Genomic DNA, 19991 nt, shown 5'->3' on the forward strand with positions numbered 1-19991 from the left:
CACGATCTAATTATTCTATATTATTGCACTCGAGTTGACCTACTGCTATCTCTTTGATCAGGTCCATCTCCAACATAATCTCCCAAAGGGGATAGGAAAAGCACTTCCTTCAAATCATGGTACAAACCATTAGACTTCATCAATACCGTTGGATCTCATGGCAATCAGATGAACAAACGAACTCTTTCTCTACGCTTAGAAAATAAAAACTTAGACTTGTTCTTTGTTGCTTTGTTGTCATTGTCCTAAGATCACATCATATGGAGCTTTCTTGGCGCCCACCAATCATGCTTCATTCAATAGCGTTATATTTGACTTTTAAGCTTAGTTAATGCCATTTGTTTCGTTGGAACAACACAATTCTTTTTGAGTGTGGAAACAAGTTTCCTCTTTTTTTTTTTTTTTTTTTTTTTGGAAAGAATATATAAATTTACAAGCAATGTTGTGTAATGGCCTTCCACCTATTAACATAGCTCCTTTAAGAAATGCTTCTTTTTCTCCTCTTGCTCTGTTTAGTCTGTTTCCTCTGTTTGTTCAGCCCTGCATCCACCTCTGAACTCTGTTTCCACTCCAGCTGCGATGGCGATTTTCAGACCATTCAATTCCCTTTCAGAATTGAAAACCAACAGCCCAAATCATGTGGGTATCCAGGCTTTGATTTGACCTGCCCCTCCACAGGTCAACCACTTCTCCATCTTCCTTCTTCAGGGGATTTCACTGTTCAGTACATAGATTACGAGAACCAAGAAATTTTGGTCAATGATCCAAACAAATGTCTTCCCCGAAAGATTCTGTCTCTCGAGCTTTCTGGGTCGCCGTTTCATGGCACAAATAGTGAAGATTTCACCTTCTTTAATTGTTCGTGGAGTGATCCAATCCCATCTGAGTTTAACTTGAATCCAATATATTGCCTCAGTGGGTTGTCGTATGCAGTTTTCGCATCACCTTCTTCATTTGTAAATGAGATTTTGTCGTCGAGTTGTGTTGCGATGAAGACTGTATCGGTGCCGTATTCATGGTCGTTTTCGACGGATTTGACGAATGATCTTCGATTGGGGTGGAAAAAGCCTAATTGTAGAAGGTGCGAGTCACACGGTGGAATATGTGGCCTCAAACCCAATTCTACCGATCAAATCCAATGCAAACACAGTGCTCAACCTCGACATGGTATGCTTCCACTTCTCCCTCTACCTCCGTTTAGTGCTTTCAACATTTTACAAAAGAACCCACCTTGTAAATAACATCACAAAATTTCAAACACCTTACAAGTATGGATGTTCATATAAGAGTGTGTGAAAGAAAAAGCTACCATTTTTCATATTTATTTTTGTAGTTCCAATAACTAATTTTTATTTATTTATTGACTAGTAAATTGGATAAGAGTAAACTTTTAATAATAATAGATTTATTTGCATCAATTGGGTAGGTAAGCTCACATTTTTTTAATTTTTTTTTTTACAAAAATTAGTATAAAAGTATTTTTAAAAAATAATTATTGAGGGTGGTTGATCCACCTTATAATAAAATAGGTAATAGACTTTTGGTTAGTATGAGCGCACGTCTTCATAGGATTTTTTTGCCCTAATCTTAGGGTCACCATATTGTTATATAGTAATTTTCTTTTAGTTAGGGGTGAACTATGTAAATTATTAATTGTAATATAAGATGTATATATATATATATTATTTTTTTAAAAAAATTATTATTAGGGATCCCGAGAGGTGCTCGCTATGCTGTATCCATAGGAGTGGGAGTCCCAGCGACCATGTGCATTTTGGGCTTCTTATGTTGCTTTTGTGCTCGAGTCAGATCCTACTCGAGAGGCCGAAACTCCAGCATTGAGGCCCATTGGGTCATCTCTTCTCGGCCCACTTTAATGGGCCTAGATGAGCCCACTATCGATTCCTATCCAAAAATTGAATTGGGTGAAAGCCTGCGTCTACCAAAGCCCAATGACAATATTTGCGCAATTTGCCTGTCGGAATATCGGCCCAAAGAGACTGTGAAGAGTATACCCCAATGTCAACATTTCTTCCATCAAGATTGTATTGATGAATGGCTGCGATTGAATCCCTCCTGCCCTGTTTGTAGAATGCCTCCCGTCAAATCTCCGCCGTCCGATTCTTCCCTCTAACACCGTCCGTTGTAAATACTTCAGATTTTCTTTTTTCTTTTTTTTTCTTTTTCTTTCAAGGCTAAAACTTAGCTTTTTCTAAAGACCTACAAAAATGATGTAATATGGGTCTTTGGAATTTTTTGTATTCTTANTTTTTTTGCTTTAATATTTGAATTCTGGACTAAAAATTAAAAATTTAGAAATTTATGAAATTTATATATCTATTAAATATAAAATTGAGAGATATAATTAAAATGAATAATTTTTGGACCATTGAAATTTGAAAATCTTATCCATTTGAAACGGCAGTTGCAAATCCAATCTAAATAGCCCAACCAAGGCGCGAAAAAGAGCAACCGGTAATACAGTTAGAAGGTGAAGATGCAGAGTCTGCCTCCTCCCACTACCCTCAAAATTCCCTCCCTTTCTTCAAATCCCTCCCCTTCTCTCCAATTCCCCACATTTTCAACGAATCGTTTGATCCGCCAAATCAACGATGGCCGCCTTCGTACAGCGATCTCAACTCTCGAACACATGGTGCAGCACGGAACCCATCCTGATCTTCAAACCTATTCACTTTTCCTCAAAAGATGTATTAGAACTCGTAGTTTTGATCTTGGTAGGCTCGTTCATGAAAACCTCACTCAGTCGGACCTCCAGCTCGACTCTGTGACTCTCAATTCTTTGATTAGCTTGTACTCCAAGAGCGGGCAGTGGGAGAAAGCAAAATCCATTTTTGAGCGCATGGGAAATAGTAGGGATTTGATTTCGTGGAGTGCGATGGTCTCTTGCTTTGCCAATAACAAGATGGGGTTTGAGGCGCTTCATACGTTTCTTGATATGATCCAAAATGGTTATTACCCAAATGAGTATTGCTTTTCCGCCGCAATTCGCGCGTGTTCCACTGTTGAATTTGCATCGGTGGGTGACTCTATTTTTGGATATGTTATTAAAACTGGATATTTTGCTTCAGATGTATGCGTTGGGTGTGGCTTGATTGATATGTTTGTGAAGGGCCGCGGCGATTTGGTTTCTGCCTTTGAGGTGTTTGAGAAAATGCCGGAAAGAAATGCAGTTACTTGGACACTGATGATTACTAGATTTATGCAATTTGGGTACGCAGGGGAAGCCATTGATGTATTTTTGGATATGATATTAAGTGGATACGAACCTGATAGATTCACATTAAGTGCTGTGATATCAGCTAGTGCAAAGCTAGAATTGTTATCGTTAGGGCAGCAGTTGCACTCTCAAGCCATAAAACATGGGTTGACTCTGGATCGTTGTGTTGGTTGTTGTCTAATAAATATGTATGCTAAATGCTCTGTGGATGGATCCATGAGTGAATCCAGAAAGATTTTTGATCAGATTCTGGATCACAACGTCATCTCTTGGACTGCAATGATCACAGGATATGTTCAAAAAGGGGGATATGATAAAGAAGCTCTTGACCTTTTTCGTGGGATGATCTTGACTCACGTTCTACCCAACCATTTTACGTTTTCCAGCACTCTCAAGGCCTGTGCAAATCTAGCCGATCTACGGATTGGCGAACAGGTTTTTACTCATGCAGTAAAGCTCGGTTTCTCAATAGTTAATTGTGTTGCAAACTCACTTATTAGCATGTATGCACGATCTGGCAAAATTGATGATGCAAGGAAAGCGTTCGATATTCTGTTTGAGAAGAATTTGATTTCTTATAATACGGTAATTGATGCATATTCTAAGAACTTAAATTCTGAAGAAGCTTTTGAACTTTTCAATGAGATTGAGGATCAAGGGATGGGGGCTAGTGCTTTCACATTTGCTAGCCTTCTGAGTGGAGCAGCCAGCATTGGTACAATAGGGAAGGGCGAGCAAATTCATGCTCGCGTGATAAAGTCAGGTTTGAAGTCAAATCAATCCATATGCAATGCCTTAATCTCTATGTATTCCAAGTGTGGAGACATTGATTCTGCTTTCCAAGTTTTTGAAGACATGGACGACAGAAATGTCATCTCTTGGACTTCAATTATCACAGGGTTTGCAAAACATGGGTTTGCAACAAAAGCCTTGGAGCTGTTCCACAAGATGCTCGAGGCTGGTATTAGACCAAATGAGGTCTCCTACATTGCTGTTTTATCTGCTTGTAGTCACGTGGGTCTTGTTAATGAGGGTTGGAAACACTTCAAATCAATGTACGCAGAGCATGGAGTCACTCCGAGAATGGAACATTATGCTTGTATGGTTGACATACTGGGTCGTTCAGGATCTCTCTCTGAAGCCATTCAGTTTATCAACTCAATGCCTTTCAAAGCCGATGCACTTGTGTGGCGAACATTTCTCGGAGCATGTCGAGTTCACGACAACCTAGAATTGGGGAAACATGCTGCAAAAATGATCATCGAACAAGAGCCACAGGATCCTGCTGCATATATCTTGCTATCAAATTTGTATGCATCCACCTCGCAATGGGAAGAAGTTGCAAGTATTAGAAAGGTAATGAAACAAAAAAACTTGATCAAAGAAGCAGGCTGCAGCTGGGTAGAGATTGAAAATAAAGTACACAAGTTTTATGTGGGTGATACATCACATTCAAAAGCTGAGGAAATATATGATGAACTTGAACACTTGTCTTTAAAAATAAAGAAATTGGGATATGTCCCCAACATGGATTTTGTGCTTCATGATGTGGAGGAAGAGAAAAAGGAGAAATATTTGTTTCAGCACAGTGAAAGAATAGCAGTAGCCTTTGGTCTTATCAGCATATCTAAGTCGAAGCCCATCAGAGTTTTCAAGAATCTACGAATTTGTGGGGACTGTCACTCTGCAATCAAATACATTTCATTGGCCACAGGCAGAGAGATCATCGTTAGAGATGCAAACAGGTTTCATCATATTAAGGATGGAAGATGCTCCTGCAATGAGTATTGGTGATGATGTTAAAACTTAAAACTGAAGCTGATTTCACCATCATTTGGACAATGACTGATGCTGCAGTAACGAAACCTGGTGATTAAAGGGTGCTCGAAAACCGACGGTCGAAATCGGGTATGTCTTCTTCATCCAAAACTGGTGATTAAAGGGTGTTCCATATTCATTTTAATTTAGATAACCCCTCGTAGACATGGCTTGATTTACTTGATTTTCTACTTTCAATTCATTGTCTTTATCCTTTTTCTGATGCATAAAGATGAGTCCATATTAGAAACGTTCATAAATTAAGGGATAAGAATGGTGAATGATTCTGAGAAGAGACCATTGGTTCTGTTGCAACTACATTCTGAATACACCTAATTTAGCTTGCTCCTCAGTAACACGTGAACCTTCCATAAAAAAACACTATGGGATATTTTAAGAAGAAACAAGATATTTCCACTCTCTTATGAATATATAAATATAAATTAAATTCATACCATAAAATTTTCTGAGACGCGTAGGAGTGGCATGCTTTTTGGTATACGTTAAAGATGCTTTTTTTTTTTCTTTGTAGGATCCACAGCACTTACAACACTCAATAATGTATTGTTCGGTCGATTTTTTATTTTTTTTTTGGACATTCATAAGTGTGATAAAATCAATTTCATGAACGAAGTGGGATATAAGATATGATATCAATAAATGTTTGGTTAGTCAAGTGGACGAACACAACATAGTTCAATAGTTTAGATATTTAGTAGTTATTATGATGTCAGAAGTTCAAATCACTACAAAAAAAAAAAATGAGGGAAGTTGAACAATATTATGAATGATGGCAACCTCTGGAGGTGTTTAAGACCACAAATTAAAGTAGGAAAAATGAAAAATAAGAGTAGGTTAAGTTAGCTAATGATGTGGCGTTTGTTTACGTGGTTGGTTAATTTAATACCATACCACTTAAAGAAATTGCCCCATAGATTTTATATATAGTATGGTTAGACTAAGTAATCTGATATCAAATTAAAAAATATATAGTTCAATTTGATATGCTTACACTAAAGATTTAAAAATAAAATAAAATAAAAATATCAAACGTTGAATTGAAGTGCAGCCACAAGAAAAATATTACTATTTTTCTGGGAAGGAAAAAAGAAAAAGAAAAAAAATCTGAACCGTTCAAATAAACTTGACCAATGAAGATCTGAATAANAAAAAAAAAAAAAAAAAAAAAAAAAAAAAAAAAAAAAAAAAAAAAAAAAAAAATCTTAGATGCACATCATCTGTGGAAACGAATAAAAATACTTACGGATTTGAATTTGAAACCATTTAATTTTATAAATTAGGTTTTAAAAGGGTTAATTAAAAGTGGGATTATGAGTTAATAGAAAATTAAATATGGGAGTTAATGAGCGAAAAATATCTGAAGAATTCATCATTGAATACGTTGCGTGCAAATGGTGTTTAAAAACCCAAGAATTTGAAACCTGGACAGCTAACCCATTAATTCAACACAGACACACCATACGAGGTCCAACTCCGACATCAATCTCCCATCACATCACGACGCGTGTCCTTTCCCGCCTGTCACTTTTAGTCAATGTTTCCGTCACAGCCAATTGAAAACGACCCTTCTTCCATAACCAGACGCCACGTAATTCCTTCCCTCCCCGGCCCACCCCTCCGAACCGAATCACTCCAACCTCCACGTGTGGCCTCCGTAAATCTCAGCCGCCCACGTCTCTGTTATCAAATCCAACGCCTTGTGGTCCCCGCAAACCCCAGGTGGCTTCCATCCGAACACACTCCCCAATCCAACGGCTCTCATTCCTTCTTCTTATGAACTATCATTGAACTGCCACTTCAATCCTCTCAATCATCCCCTTTCTTTTTCTCTCTCACTTTTTCATGCATTCACTGGACAAGCTGCAGCTCACTAATACCACCCGCAACTTCCTCCGACCATCGGACGCCGGAATGTGCGACCACACAACCATGATTAAAACCAAGAATGCACGCCGGAGACGGCTCAGAGTTCGTAAACTGAGGTACAAATGGCAGAGGAAGGTACACGCGGCAGAGGAAGGCGAGGGCGACGAATTACTCGAAAATGGAGTTTCGGAATCGAATTGTGATCCAGTACTACTCTTTGAGAACGAATCCATTTCGGCGTCTGATAGTGGAGTGTACAGTGAGATCTCGATCATAGGGCGGAGGAAGGAGATGGAAGATGAAGTTAGAGTGGAATTGGGATTGACGGCGATTAATGATGAGAAGTACGATTTCTTCGCCGTGTACGACGGACACGGTGGCGCGCAGGTGGCGCAGGTGTGCCGCGAGCGTTTGCACCGGATTGTGGCGGAGGAGATTGTGGCTCGGGGAGAGATGGATGAGGCGGAGTGGACGAGGTTGATGGAGAGGTGCTTTGAGAGAATGGACGGCGAAGTGAGTAGCGGTGCTGCTGTGATGAAGACGGTCGGCTCGGCGGTGGTTTCCGCGGTGATCGGAAAGGAGGAGGTGGTGGTGGCCAACTGCGGCGATTGTCGAGCCGTTTTGGGTAGGGATGGAATTGCCTTGCCCTTGTCTAACGATCATAAGGTGCACAATCTCAACACCGGCTCTGTTCAAATTACTCAATTAGACTCATTCTAAGGACGTCGTTAAGGGAATTGAAAACCATACAAGTCAAGGAACTACTTGGATTTAAATAAACGATTCCATCATGGATCACACCCATTTTGTAGCAGACTTTTTGACTCTTAAATTAACTGGACTCTACAGTTGAAACTCGTGTAGATAATGAATCAATTTGGAACTGAAAGAACAATGTGATTGCAATTTAAAAATTGGTTTAAAATGCATCGATTCAGCACTTGTTTGTGATGGTTATTCTTAGAATATTTGGGTATGATTCGATGATGCCCTTTCTCTGTTTTTTTCTGTTCTTATTCTGCCCATTGGAGAATGCTGAAATTCACCATTGTAGTTTAGGGATGCCTGCAATGTTTGGGTACGAAATTCACGATTAGCTTTACGACTGTTTTGAATAATGTTGTACAACTTTTAGCTTATATGAATCCAAATTACGAGTAGCCTGGCAGAGCTGATGAGTTGAAGAGAATTGAATCTGCTGGTGGGAGGGTCATAAACTGGAATGGCTACCGCGTGCTAGGAGTTCTTGCCACTTCAAGATCCATCGGTATGTTCAAAACCCAATATACATTCTGCAAAATTTGACTACAGACCTATAATTTCATTTTGATTCAATTCCCTTCATGAGACATGAACTTCAACAATTTAGTTCGAAACTGTTATATCAAATGTGAGAGAATTCTCCTTATCTAGCTCATTCTGTGTGATGAACATAATCTAATTTTCATACCTAAGCCAAAAGAGACATAGAAACATGACCCCTTACAATCAATTAATTCCTGTTATAGGCTACTGGATGTCATTGTGCTTATGAAAATCTCTCTGCAAATATAGGTTTCCAAATTATTTCTGAGTTCTGTTGCATTGCAGGTGATGAATATCTTAAACCATTCGTAATCTCCAAACCAGAAGTGACTGTGACCAAGCGAACCGAAAAGGATGAGTTCCTCATATTAGGAAGTGATGGTCTGTGGGACGTGATTTCGAACGAAATTGCCTGCAACGTAGTAAGGAGATGTTTTGGAGGCAAAATGAAGAGGATTTCATTAAAGGTGGCGAATGACAACCATGTCGCTGAAGCTGCAACAGTGTTGGTGGAGCTTGCGGTGGCTCGTGGAAGCAAGGACAACATCAGTGTAATAGTAGTAGATTTGAGGAAAACAAACAGTTCTTCCTCTCCATGATGCAGCATGTTTCTTTCAACTTCGTTTCCATAGCATTACCAAGAATCCAACGGTTTTGTGTAGACTTTTTCGACTCGACTTTACCGCAAGCTCACCGTGGATTCATTTTGACTGTGGATAGAGGTAATTGTGTGACACTGATATGCTTAAAATGGCTGTTGAATCAAGAAACTGCAGCGATAATATAACATCTAATTCATGTGTTTTTTTATAACTGGTTCTTCAATGAATGTATATTGATATCTTACATCTTGTGGCTGTGCCTTTCGTTTGTTTGGAAATCTGTGTAAGACTATGTTTTTCTCATCCCATGGCTTTTAATTTCTATCGAATCATATTACTACCGGTGTTTCATTGCTAATCTTGTAGAGCAGTCAGTCTCAAAAGGGAATCTCCATCACCAAATTAGTATCTANTTTTTTTTTTTTTTTTTTTTTTTTTTTTTTTTTTTTAATGTCTATTCAGTTCAATTTCTTACTTTTCTATTGGTTTGGTAAACCTTTCATTATGATTCATTAATATTGTGACAGCAGAGTAAAAAAGAGTAAAAAAGAGAGTTATACGAATGAATCAGGACTACAAATAAAATATAATAAATTAATCATCTTGTTTATGTCATATAGCACCTGCCTTTAAAGCATGTATCTATACACTTTAATTAGTTGTTGAGTAGACAAAAATAAATAACTTTGTTGAAATTTGTATATGTAGGGTTAGGATATCAATTGTTGGTAGAAAATGGTACAAAGGGAATCCCCTTTTGAATGAGTCCTGTTTCTACCTAACATTTTATGACTTAAAATGCAAAGAATAACCAAATGAAATGTTGATAACAATTAATGAAAAGATGTGGGGACTTTACAATAATTGAGAATTATTTATAAATCAAAATTTAGTTCATAGACCAATTAGGTAGTTAACTTGCTAAATTAAAAATTGAATATTATAAATGTAATTAAACATAATTTAGCTTTTCTAATAAGATGTGTAAGTAATACAAAATAAGATAAGTTATATGAAGGAAAATTTTGGTAAGATGAAAAATAGAAAGATCGTGAACAGCCTTGGGATGATTAAAATGCTAAGCTTGATTAGTGGGCAAGATTAAGAGTCGACTCCAAATAGAATGAGCAGTTGAAGAGAAGCGAGTAGAATTGGTAGTTCTTAAGCAGTTTGATTTTGTGGGTGGCAGAGGTTGCAGATTAAAGTAAACCATTGTTTTGTGTTCATTCAATCCCCACTTCGGAGCTCTCTGATTTCTCTTATCCGGAGCTCTCTCTCTTGATGTTGTGTAGGTATGTTTCTGAAATGGGGTTTTGAAAACATTGATGAGAAGAAGAACAGGAAGCTCTAATTCTGGTGTCATTTCCTAACCCTGCAGATTTTCAGGAAAAAAACACTTTTTTTAGAGCTAAACTTAAACGTGGAAGCAAATATTTGGATTTGGCCTCTTTCACTTCAGGAAAATACACGTTTCCTTGTTTTGTCCCCTTTGTGGTTTGCCAACTCTGTTTTCCATCTTCCATTGCTTGTTCAACAACTCACTTCTAAACAATACTTTATGATGCTGCTGAAACTCAAAGAAAGTGGAATTTCAGTCTGACTTCAGACCCTCAATGCCATTCAACTGTTGTTTCTGGCTGGTTTTCAGAATTTCAGTCTCACTCTGCTACTTAACTTACCCTTTCTCTACTCTCCTTCTGAAGCTGCTGGTTCTACACTTTAGACAACGTTGCTTACCATTTCTTTTATAGATAAAGGCAGCAACAAACTTTATTTCAACAACCCAATGTGGCCGGGTGAGTGCGTTTCTTATGTTTCTGGTTAATCAGGGCGACCACAACTCAACGGCCTTCAGTTCAGAGCAAAGTTTATTAAGAATACCTAGAAAGTGATTATATATACTAAATTATGATACACTAACGCAATGATTTTAAAAGTGTTTAAATAGTACTACTAACACACAACAAAATTATGTCCATGTTTCGAATGTGCTGATATACTAAATAGAAAGAGATGGCAGGACTCGATAGAAAGAGTTTCCATTAGGCGTTGGTACCTTATGGCAACCCATTGGTGGTGTTGCTATGTCCAGGCCTATCATTGCTCCCACTTATTCTTCTTCGTCTTTGATATAGAGCATGCCATCCACTACGAATGAATCTTTTGGCATGAGCAATTCCGGTGGTGCCTGAAGGCTGCGAACTCCCACTTTCAATCTTAGATCTTCGCTTATTCTTTTTGTAACGATACCACGCAGCACACATGAGAGGAACAGCCCATTTCTTGCATTGCTCTTCAAATTTGGGATGATTTCTAAGCTCTGGACTGATGAGCCACCAGAATTTGGAGATGAAAATCTTCAAATCATTTGCGCTCAAAACAAATGCTTCCACTTTGGTGTGCGCAGAGACAGTTTTTGGGGATAAGGGGACAGTGGATAAGAGTGGATCTTTCAGTCCCCAATTCAAAAGACCTTCTCCAAAGTAATTATCTTTTGTAAGGCTCTCAGACGACCCTATTGTCCCATCTTCCCTGTTGTCGTTGGAATACATCCATAATTTGCCGTGGATTACGAAGATCATCTTGTCTAGCGGCTCTCCTTTTACAACGATGATGTTACGCTCAGTGTATACCACTGGCTTCAGATAACCACAGACTGCATCAATGAGTTTCTCGTTCAACTGTCGACCGTTCAGGATTTGAAACATCGAAACCTTCATGATACATTAGAAGAAGAAGACCATGAAGTGAAACACAACACCATGAATGGAAACATAAAGGAGAGCAGGAAACTTACATTGTTGAATGCACATGAGCAAAGATGTTTTAGTGTGCTACTTCTGAGATCAGTAGGAAGATTAGGGAAAATGTTGGCAACATAATCACTTCTAGTTTGCCGCAATTTACGCATCTCACATTGTTTGATTTGCTTCCTTGGTTTACGCGGGAGAGGATGGAAGGCATCCACAGTTCAATATCTTCCACCTTCGATCTCAATTCCTCCAGTCTCGCAATATTTGCCTGCAGAAATGTCTGTGTTTCCAACCAAATTGGCATGTTATCAATTATTTCTAGATCATGAAGCATACATGAATCTTAATTAGCACTCACCTGTAAATTCCCTATTAAAAGTGCAAATAATACCAACCCAGCAATGGTTATGGAGACTGCAAAGGAAATTTCCCATATATGCTGACTAGTTTTGAGGCCTTGTCCCAAAGAACTGAAAAAAGTTAGATGTAAACGTAGATTATGGGTAGAGAAGTAACACAGTAATGCAGAATACGTGGGGTTTCTGGAATACAGACCTTAGATTCTGCAGACCCCACCAGCAACAATAACAGAGCTTACATATCAAATCAGTTGAATAGACAACGCCAGAAGTTAAGGCATCATCAAATATTCCAAAATTGAAAGCTGTTTTGTCATTTGATGATGCATTTGCAGAGCAATCTTTTATGCATGATCTCTCAACAGAGCTGAGGTTATGTATCCGAGGGCAATATGGATCAGTGCCACACCTTTTCTGCAGGCAACTTGCTTTACGCTCAATAGCAAACAGGTACCAAAAGGCTCCAAAGGCCTGGAAGGATCAGATACATACTGAGTTAATGCTAAGATAAAGGCAAAGGCAATGAAAGAGTACACAAGTTCTGACGACTGAGACCATATTTTGTATAATGTCAATAACCCTCTCATTTTGAACTGAATACAACAGATGATGAGATGAATCCTTAACGACTTGATGAACTTACATGACTTGAAAGCATATACAGGAAGAGATTGAATATAGCATTGCCCACAGTAGAATTGGGAAAAAGGCTTCTACTCAATCTAACTTCCTTTAAGAATTTGTATATCCGTAACGCCCTTGGCAAATGTTGAATTACAAGAACAAATTGCAATGACCTCAGAATCATGCTAAAATGAGAGCCTTTTGCTGCTGGAATGACTAATAGATTCACCACCTGCACAAGTGATTCCTCACATGTTAGAACATCAATGTTCCAAATTCATTACTTAGGCAGAGATTAATAGTCCAAACCTGTGGGAGAGGAAGGACGGCAAGAATGTGAACAGTAAAGTTGGACAAAAGATATCTCCTGCCTATTTTGTAAAGCGTTTCCCTTTTTGCATCATAGGGCCCAGTATAACCCATGCGAAAATGAAAGGCAATGACCAAAATGTAGCCAAAATCAATGAGCGAACGCAAAACTATAGCCGTGATCCGCAACTTCTGGTCAAACTCAATACAAATTTTCTTTTCATCAACTACTAAGATGTAACAGAACAAAGGGTCCAGTAAGATCGCAGCTACACACAATATCACAACTACTTCATTCCACACATGAAGCTCTCCAATACACTTTTTTATAAACCTCAACCCTTTACTCATCCCTTTTTTTAAACAATGAATCTTTCCAGAAGGTCTCTCAGCCACATGTTCGCGAGAGCAAGACTGACTCCTAAACAAATCACAACTTAAATCAGCATATAAATCAATGACATGCCTATAAGAAGCATATGAACAAAACATATATAACTGAGTAGCATCGTTTGCACTGAAATAGCCCAATAAATTCCCTGAAATAGTGGGAGAGTCCACCATGTGGCTAATATAGATAATAAAAATGGGTTTATAAGTAAGGAATATATCTCTATGGGTACGAGGAGCAAAACTATGAAAGTTTATGTTTAAAATGGACAATATCATAGAGATCCGTGGTTTCTAACATAGTAGCAGAGACATGCCAATAACTTAGCTATGTCGAACAAAGAAGTAAGGCTCGAAAGTGTAGTCACCCACTAAAAATACACATAGGGAAGCACAAAGGGTAAAGAAATTAAACTTTGTCTTTTTTCCTAAAGGAGAAACCAAGAGAACCTCGTCCCAACACCCAATAAACCCCAACGGCTACATCAGAAATTCCAAAGGCAGTGAACAAACTGACAACTCAAAAGAATGAGAGGAAGTCGAACATATTCATGAGATACAAAGGCTACTCCAAATGTAATAATCAAACAACATTCCAGGCATAGTTGCGATGCTAAGAGTTCACGTTAAGAACAAAAGAACTAACCGTATGGCACCATTTTATCCATCCATAGCGATACGAGCTCTTTCTTGCTGAAAACAGGATGAATATCCTTATAACACCATCCTCCAGTACCCAAGCCATGCCTTCGTCCGCCATTAAAGCAATCCCCCTTGGTTGGGTGTACATCATGAATGCGGCCCATTTGCACAAACACGGACTCAGAGAAATTATATGCTTCTTCTGTAATCGAAGGCGTTTACCTCGTTGGACGACCAGCCAAACGGGACCCATTCCAAGATTGTCGCAGAAAAGGGACAAATATATGGTACTTCATCATCCAAACATTATGAATGATAAATGTTGGTCTGTATATAATTCCAGACTGCCATTATGACTGGTAAAACTTTCTTGTCAAGAATGACGGGTCGTCCCAAGTCAACCACAGTGTGGCTCTGGGATGATCGGAATGGAGAAATTGGGCGCAGTTGGTTCCCGCGCCGGAGGTCGAACAAGGTGGGTTTGGAGGGGTTGGACTCTGCATCTTTTAAGGATTTGTGAACGACGGAGACGACATTAAAGAGCCTATCCCCAATAATGCGTCGATTTTTGGATGGTGGACGACAAGCTTCCCGCGTCCTGATCCTAACGAGCTTCCAAAATAAATTCTTCCGCTTAAAATGTTGTGATCAACAATTAAGGGTACTATAGTTAAAAAAAAAAAANAAAAAAAAAAAAAAAAAAAAAAAAAAAAAAAAAAAAACTTAAGCTCATGTCTATTTATCAATCAAACTCATAAACAAAATGTAGAATAATGAGAGATAAAATATTAATTTAGATTTAAAGAAAGAAAAAGAAAAAGGGTGAAGGATTGATGGGCTCCATAATTATAGAACTCGAAAGTGTAGAATGAAAACGAAAGAACAGAGAAATCCATGAAAATATTAGTTAAAAAACAGGAAAGCTTTATTATTATTAGTATTCAGTGGACGCAAGGTAGGCGCCATGTTGCCACCTGCCTTCTTCTCTTCGGTGCCAATGCTTCGAAAGCCCACCACTTTCTCTCTCTTCCCCCATATTTTTCTCTCCTCTCTCTCTTGATTATCCCCTTTTTCTTTCCCTCTACCACTCTGTTCTGCCCGATTCTCCCATGTTCCGCCGAGTAAGTATATTCATCCCATCCCCTGTTTTTCTTTCCAAAATGCCCAGATGGGATCATCATCCCTTTTCATCCCACCTCAAAACATTTCTGATTTCCCCCCCACTCCCCGAAATTCCCATTCATCCCTCACACAATCTCTTTCCATTTTGTTCAACACTCACGATTATTTGCATTACAACCCCCTCCCCCCAAATTTTTTTTTTTTTTTTTTTTTTTTTTGTATGTTTGCCCATCCAAATAGCTTCTGTAAATTAAAGGGTGGTGGATGAATATAACAGATTCGATCCTTTGCCCGACCCATTTCGTTATTTCGAGCTTAGCCTTAGTTTTCGGGAAGTGTTGCTTGCCTCAATCATGTCGGTGTTGAAAGTTTTATGTTACCTTAGCGTTTGATTGGAGACTATCAGAGCGAAAGTGCTGTTTTGTTTTTGTTTAAATTTCGCCCCTGTTCAGATCTTTTCTGAAATCGAAGTTTTGAATGTTCAATGCTTTTTGATGCGAGGATTTAGTTTTGCTGCTTCTGTTCTTTGTTACTGCTTTTGAATCTGTTCAGGATCAGGTTAGCATCTTTTGATTACTGTAATGATGTGATTATGCAGCTGTTGGCCTCGATGGTATGCAGCCATAATATAAGGACTGGGATTGCTCAGGCTGGATATGTAGGAATAATCAATACAAGTGTCTAAATCAACAATATCTGGAGGAGTTTGCCTTCCAATCTTGGATTTGTTCACACTTTGAATCTTGAATATAGGAGTCTCATGATGGTCGATACGGGTGCATCGGAAACTCGTGCGCCGGTTGTTGATAAGCATCCGGAGAAAGATGAAGATGGTGGTTATGCCAGTGGAGGGTGGAAAAGGTCTCAATGGATTTGCTTGAATAAAACTTGCTTCTATTTATTTAAAGCTATGTTGCTGAATTGTTATTCTGTTCTTATGAAAATGCAAAGAACACAATGCTTTGATCTCATAATTGCGCCTTGTTTATCAAACGACCGATTCCAATGAGATATGCACTAAACTTATAATCCCTTGGTTTGCTATGCAGTGAAGATGGGAAACTTAGTTGGGGGTATTCGAGTCTCCGAGGAAAGAGGGCGACCATGGAAGATTTCTTTGATATTAAAATGTCAAAGGTTGATGGTCAAATAGTCTGCCTTTTTGGCATCTTTGATGGTTAGCCTCTCCCACCATTTTTGCAGTGGCATGATGTAGGTGTTAGGTTATCTGTAAATTTAACCATTCCAATTTATAGGCAATATGATGTTGTGATTAAGGTGTTAGGTTTCACTTAGTGATTGAAGATCAAAAACACTCAAGTTCCTTGGTTTAATCTTTATATACCAAGCCATACATTTTTCATTTAAATTTGACGCTTGAATTCAATCATTTTCAGAGATTATTTTCGTTTAATGCATAGTTGATGCTAATCATTCACGTTATAGAAGCCATCATGGAGTTGTTACTTCTTTACATGTGGTTGCAGGTCATGGTGGATACCGTGCTGCAGAGTTTTTGAAGGACCATCTCTTCGAGAATCTGATAAAGCACCCAAAATTTTTGATAGATACCAAATTAGCTATCAGTGTGTTTCCTTTCCCCTATGCCTCACTGGTTTGTTTATGAAGATAAATTCATTAGGTTTATATGATGACTGTTTTTGAGCTGTATACAATTGTAACAGTACTGGATTTTTAAGTTTCATATTCTTTGTTTACATTACACTGTTTTGTATTTGAGTCCTAGTAATTTTGAACTCACATCGAAAGTTTCTTCTATCACTTCCCAGGAGAAACGTATCGACAGACAGATGCTGAATTTTTAAATTCTGAAAAGGATACTTTAAGGGACGATGGCTCTACTGCTTCAACAGCTTTGTTAGTTGGCAATCATCTCTATGTTGCCAATGTTGGAGATTCACGTACTATTATATCGAAGGGCGGTGAAGGTAGTTCACTTTTGTTTTTCACACAAAAACACCACGTGACGGTATTATTTGTTTACTTTTTCGTGTTTTCTATGCTTTTGAGTTTTAACGTTAGGTAGAAAGTCAAGACACTTGGGCATGAAAGTTTATTCTAAAAATGATTAATGTTGAACAAATCGTAATGATATTTAACTACGAGCGAAACTTGAAACTAATTGCATTCTTCTGGGCAGCCATCCCTCTTTCTGAGGACCATAAACCAAACAGAACTGACGAGCGGAGGCGAATTGAAAATGCCGGGGGTGTTGTCATGTGGGCTGGTAAGATTTCAATAATGCTTTTGCTAATGATGCTAAGAACTGCTATCCCTGTTGGTGAACTTGGGTATTGACATTGATCAGTACTAACTTGAAATAGATAACTTAGGGACTCAAAGTTCCACCATCGCTTTACGTTTTCTACTTCATACCATGTCATTGCAATAATCCGTATCTTAGTCGGATCTTATTGTCTGTTGTTGTCAGGCACTTGGAGGGTAGGAGGAGTGTTAGCGATGTCCCGTGCTTTCGGTAACAAGATGTTGAAGCAGTTCGTTGTGGCGGATCCTGATATTCAGGTATCTTTTCCACTCCATCATTTAGCCCACCATTTTAGTTCTAAAACTTAAGTTCACTCTTTGCAGGGGAGCCCAAATAACCCGTTTAGTTCACTTTGTGGTTGCTAGCGTTTGGCATATGGAAGAAAGCTTTGATGAATGAAATTTATGATTATAGCTTATAACATTCAAGAATGTTGCTAGTTTGAGCATAGGTAACTAGTTTAAATGTATACCCTCAATCAAGAGGTTAGGAGTTCGGATCTCTGAACTCAATAATAATACTAACAGTATATTAAACTATTCTACAATCTTACTGGAAAATTTATTGTTTTAGATGTTATGTTATACACGGAGCAAGACCAGATTCTTTCTGAATATTGTCTTGAGTTTAGTTTGTTTACTGTTGGTAAAGCTTTTCATGGTTTACAAATACTGCCCACCATACATGCCAGGATCTTGAAGTGGACAAGGACATCGAGCTGCTTGTTCTCGCAAGCGATGGACTTTGGGACGTGGTACGCAACGAGGTATGCTCACTACATCACAACCCCATGTATCCAAGTTGCTCTAAATTGTGAACTCCACATACCAATTCAAATTCTCCGTTCAGGATGCAGTATTAGTTGCGGGGAAAGAAGAGGGACCTGAGGCAGCTGCTCGGAAACTAACCGAAGCAGCGTTTACCCGTGGTAGCGCTGACAATATAACATGCATTGTGGTGAAGTTTCATCACGACAATGCAAGCACGGGTGTCGAAAACGACTAAGAATTTTGTATGTGTGTAGATTCTTTTTGTAGAGAGCGAAAGAAGTTGGATATTGGCTGTTAATTCTGCACCTAGAGCAACAAATGGGTGCGCGCAAGGGCTTTGATTTGTTAATTCATTGGCATTTTTGTAATCTGTTTTTCACCAATCTTGTTTTACTGTTGTTCATTCCACAATCTGTACGCTGTTGTGTCTGTCTGTCTGTAGTAAACTGATACAGAACAAATTAATTAATGTAGTTTTATCCAATTCTCCTCACTGTCTCAAACATATTTCTTCTCTGCAACCTTATTTCTTTCAAATTTTTTTAAATTCAATAATTGAAAGGTGGCTGACTTAAAACTTAAAACCACTTAAATGTCAAAGATTTGGAAGGTACTCATGCGCATGATAACGAATATATCTTCCACTTTATTTTCCACCCATGCCATTGTATACAAAATCATTTCGTATCCAAATTTTTAAGTTTAAGATTCTATTAGACATAAAATATATTAAATTTATATTTAATAGATGAAGAAAATTAAAAAAAAAAAAAAGAAATTGATAAGTTATAATTGAGAAGATTAGGTATTAATATAAGGTATTAATATAAGGAATGAGGTCCAATTTGGTAATTTGAGTAGGAAGGCTATAAAAAACAATATTTAGTGGGAAATGTTGGGGAAGTTTTGAGGTAATGTTGGGTAATTAATTAGCTCTAAAACTTATTAAACAAATTTGATAACAAAGTTTCCCAATAAAACCCCTTCCCTTCTTCTCTCTATAAATGTCCAATCATCTCCATTTCTCTCTCCCATTCCCCTCTCTCTCACCATTTTTGCCAAAGGGAGCCATTTTCAAATACATTACTAGTAAGTACCCTTTTCTCTCTCCTCTCATCTGCTTGTTTAATGCATATTTCTTGCCACATACAGGCATGCATGAACACTTGGCATTTTATGTATGTATGTATGTACATAACGTTACATATACATTCCTTTCTTTAGGGATACACAAACCTCTTGCCTTTTTTACTCTAACATGTAACTAAATACCAACATATGAGTCTACCTTTTAATATTTTTATTTACTTTCTTTTTTTTAAATATCATATGTTAATAATCTATAAATTTAGGAATTACTTGTGATTTAACGTCAGAACGTTAGTAACCAAATAATTTTATTCTCTGCCTTTTCTTTTACGATACCATTTTAATNTTTTTTTTTTTTTTTTTTTTTTTTTTTTTTAATTTGTTGGCTGTTTACTTGTGTAATTTTGTGGACCTCACATGTGTCGATGACGGGCAGGGGTTGATTCAGTCTCTCGCCCACTGACCCAAACAAATTCCTGCCCGGAGATCGACACATGGACTCCAACTATTCCAATTAAATCCCTTATTTAATGACACGTCAGAACGCTGTCCACCCTGTAGTCACCACGTGGGAAAGCGTCGGCCCTACCTTTTTAACTCCGTTTTGTCCCGTAGCAGGTCACTTTCTTGACCCGATTCGTACCCGAAAACTGTTACTGTTTTCTTTGGTCGGTTACCATCTTTTGGTCATGCTTTTCTGTTCTTTTATTTTTTTTTAAATAATAATCTACAACTTTAATTTAAATATATGTGATCCTCACTCACTTTTACGTTTACCGTAAACAAATTTTGTTTT

At 38.0% G+C, this 19991-nt stretch overlaps 4 protein-coding genes and 1 pseudogene across 4 annotated transcripts; 4 read left to right on the forward strand and 1 right to left on the reverse strand.

The window, feature by feature from the left end:
* Positions 1-478: 478 nt before the first annotated feature.
* Positions 479-2235, forward strand: LOC111810658 (RING-H2 finger protein ATL22-like). Its single transcript, XM_023697401.1, has 2 exons — positions 479-1167; positions 1710-2235. Exons 1-2 carry the CDS (start codon positions 486-488, stop codon positions 2132-2134), a joined length of 1107 nt encoding a protein of 368 aa, XP_023553169.1. The 5' UTR covers positions 479-485; the 3' UTR covers positions 2135-2235.
* A 230-nt stretch (positions 2236-2465) lies between these two features.
* LOC111809823 (pentatricopeptide repeat-containing protein At3g49170, chloroplastic) lies at positions 2466-5349 on the forward strand. The gene has a single exon (XM_023696262.1). It carries the CDS (start codon positions 2498-2500, stop codon positions 5030-5032), a length of 2535 nt encoding a protein of 844 aa, XP_023552030.1. The 5' UTR covers positions 2466-2497; the 3' UTR covers positions 5033-5349.
* Positions 5350-6887: 1538 nt separating this feature from the next.
* Positions 6888-9184, forward strand: LOC111809609 (probable protein phosphatase 2C 8). The gene is made up of 3 exons (XM_023695951.1): positions 6888-7609; positions 8105-8210; positions 8534-9184. Exons 1-3 carry the CDS (start codon positions 6920-6922, stop codon positions 8845-8847), a joined length of 1110 nt encoding a protein of 369 aa, XP_023551719.1. The 5' UTR covers positions 6888-6919; the 3' UTR covers positions 8848-9184.
* Positions 9185-10767: 1583 nt separating this feature from the next.
* Positions 10768-14504, reverse strand: LOC111809830 (annotated as a pseudogene).
* A 390-nt stretch (positions 14505-14894) lies between these two features.
* Positions 14895-18597, forward strand: LOC111810874 (probable protein phosphatase 2C 76). Its single transcript, XM_023697692.1, has 10 exons — positions 14895-15048; positions 15648-15707; positions 15803-15910; positions 16099-16226; positions 16537-16635; positions 16840-16998; positions 17211-17297; positions 17502-17593; positions 18028-18102; positions 18186-18597. Coding segments are annotated over exons 2-10 (906 nt in total). The 5' UTR covers positions 14895-15048; positions 15648-15705; the 3' UTR covers positions 18342-18597.
* The last annotated feature ends 1394 nt before the right edge of the window (positions 18598-19991 follow it).

Source organism: Cucurbita pepo, chromosome LG14, assembly GCF_002806865.2.
Source record: "Cucurbita pepo subsp. pepo cultivar mu-cu-16 chromosome LG14, ASM280686v2, whole genome shotgun sequence".
NCBI lineage: Eukaryota > Viridiplantae > Streptophyta > Magnoliopsida > Cucurbitales > Cucurbitaceae > Cucurbita > Cucurbita pepo.

Excerpts from the sequence above, each read along its gene's own strand:
- LOC111810658 (XM_023697401.1), top strand. The coding sequence starts at position 486 with ATGCTTCTTTTTCTCCTCTTGCTCTGTTTAGTCTGTTTCCTCTGTTTG. Across the intron at positions 1,168-1,709 it reads CAGTGCTCAACCTCGACATG|GGATCCCGAGAGGTGCTCGC; the intron begins GTATGCTTCCAC and ends AATTATTATTAG.
- LOC111809823 (XM_023696262.1), top strand. The coding sequence starts at position 2,498 with ATGCAGAGTCTGCCTCCTCCCACTACCCTCAAAATTCCCTCCCTTTCT.
- LOC111809609 (XM_023695951.1), top strand. The coding sequence starts at position 6,920 with ATGCATTCACTGGACAAGCTGCAGCTCACTAATACCACCCGCAACTTC. Across the intron at positions 7,610-8,104 it reads CCTTGTCTAACGATCATAAG|CCTGGCAGAGCTGATGAGTT; the intron begins GTGCACAATCTC and ends AATTACGAGTAG. Across the intron at positions 8,211-8,533 it reads TGCCACTTCAAGATCCATCG|GTGATGAATATCTTAAACCA; the intron begins GTATGTTCAAAA and ends GTTGCATTGCAG.
- LOC111810874 (XM_023697692.1), top strand. Across the intron at positions 16,227-16,536 it reads CCTTTTTGGCATCTTTGATG|GTCATGGTGGATACCGTGCT; the intron begins GTTAGCCTCTCC and ends ATGTGGTTGCAG. Across the intron at positions 16,999-17,210 it reads TATATCGAAGGGCGGTGAAG|CCATCCCTCTTTCTGAGGAC; the intron begins GTAGTTCACTTT and ends TCTTCTGGGCAG.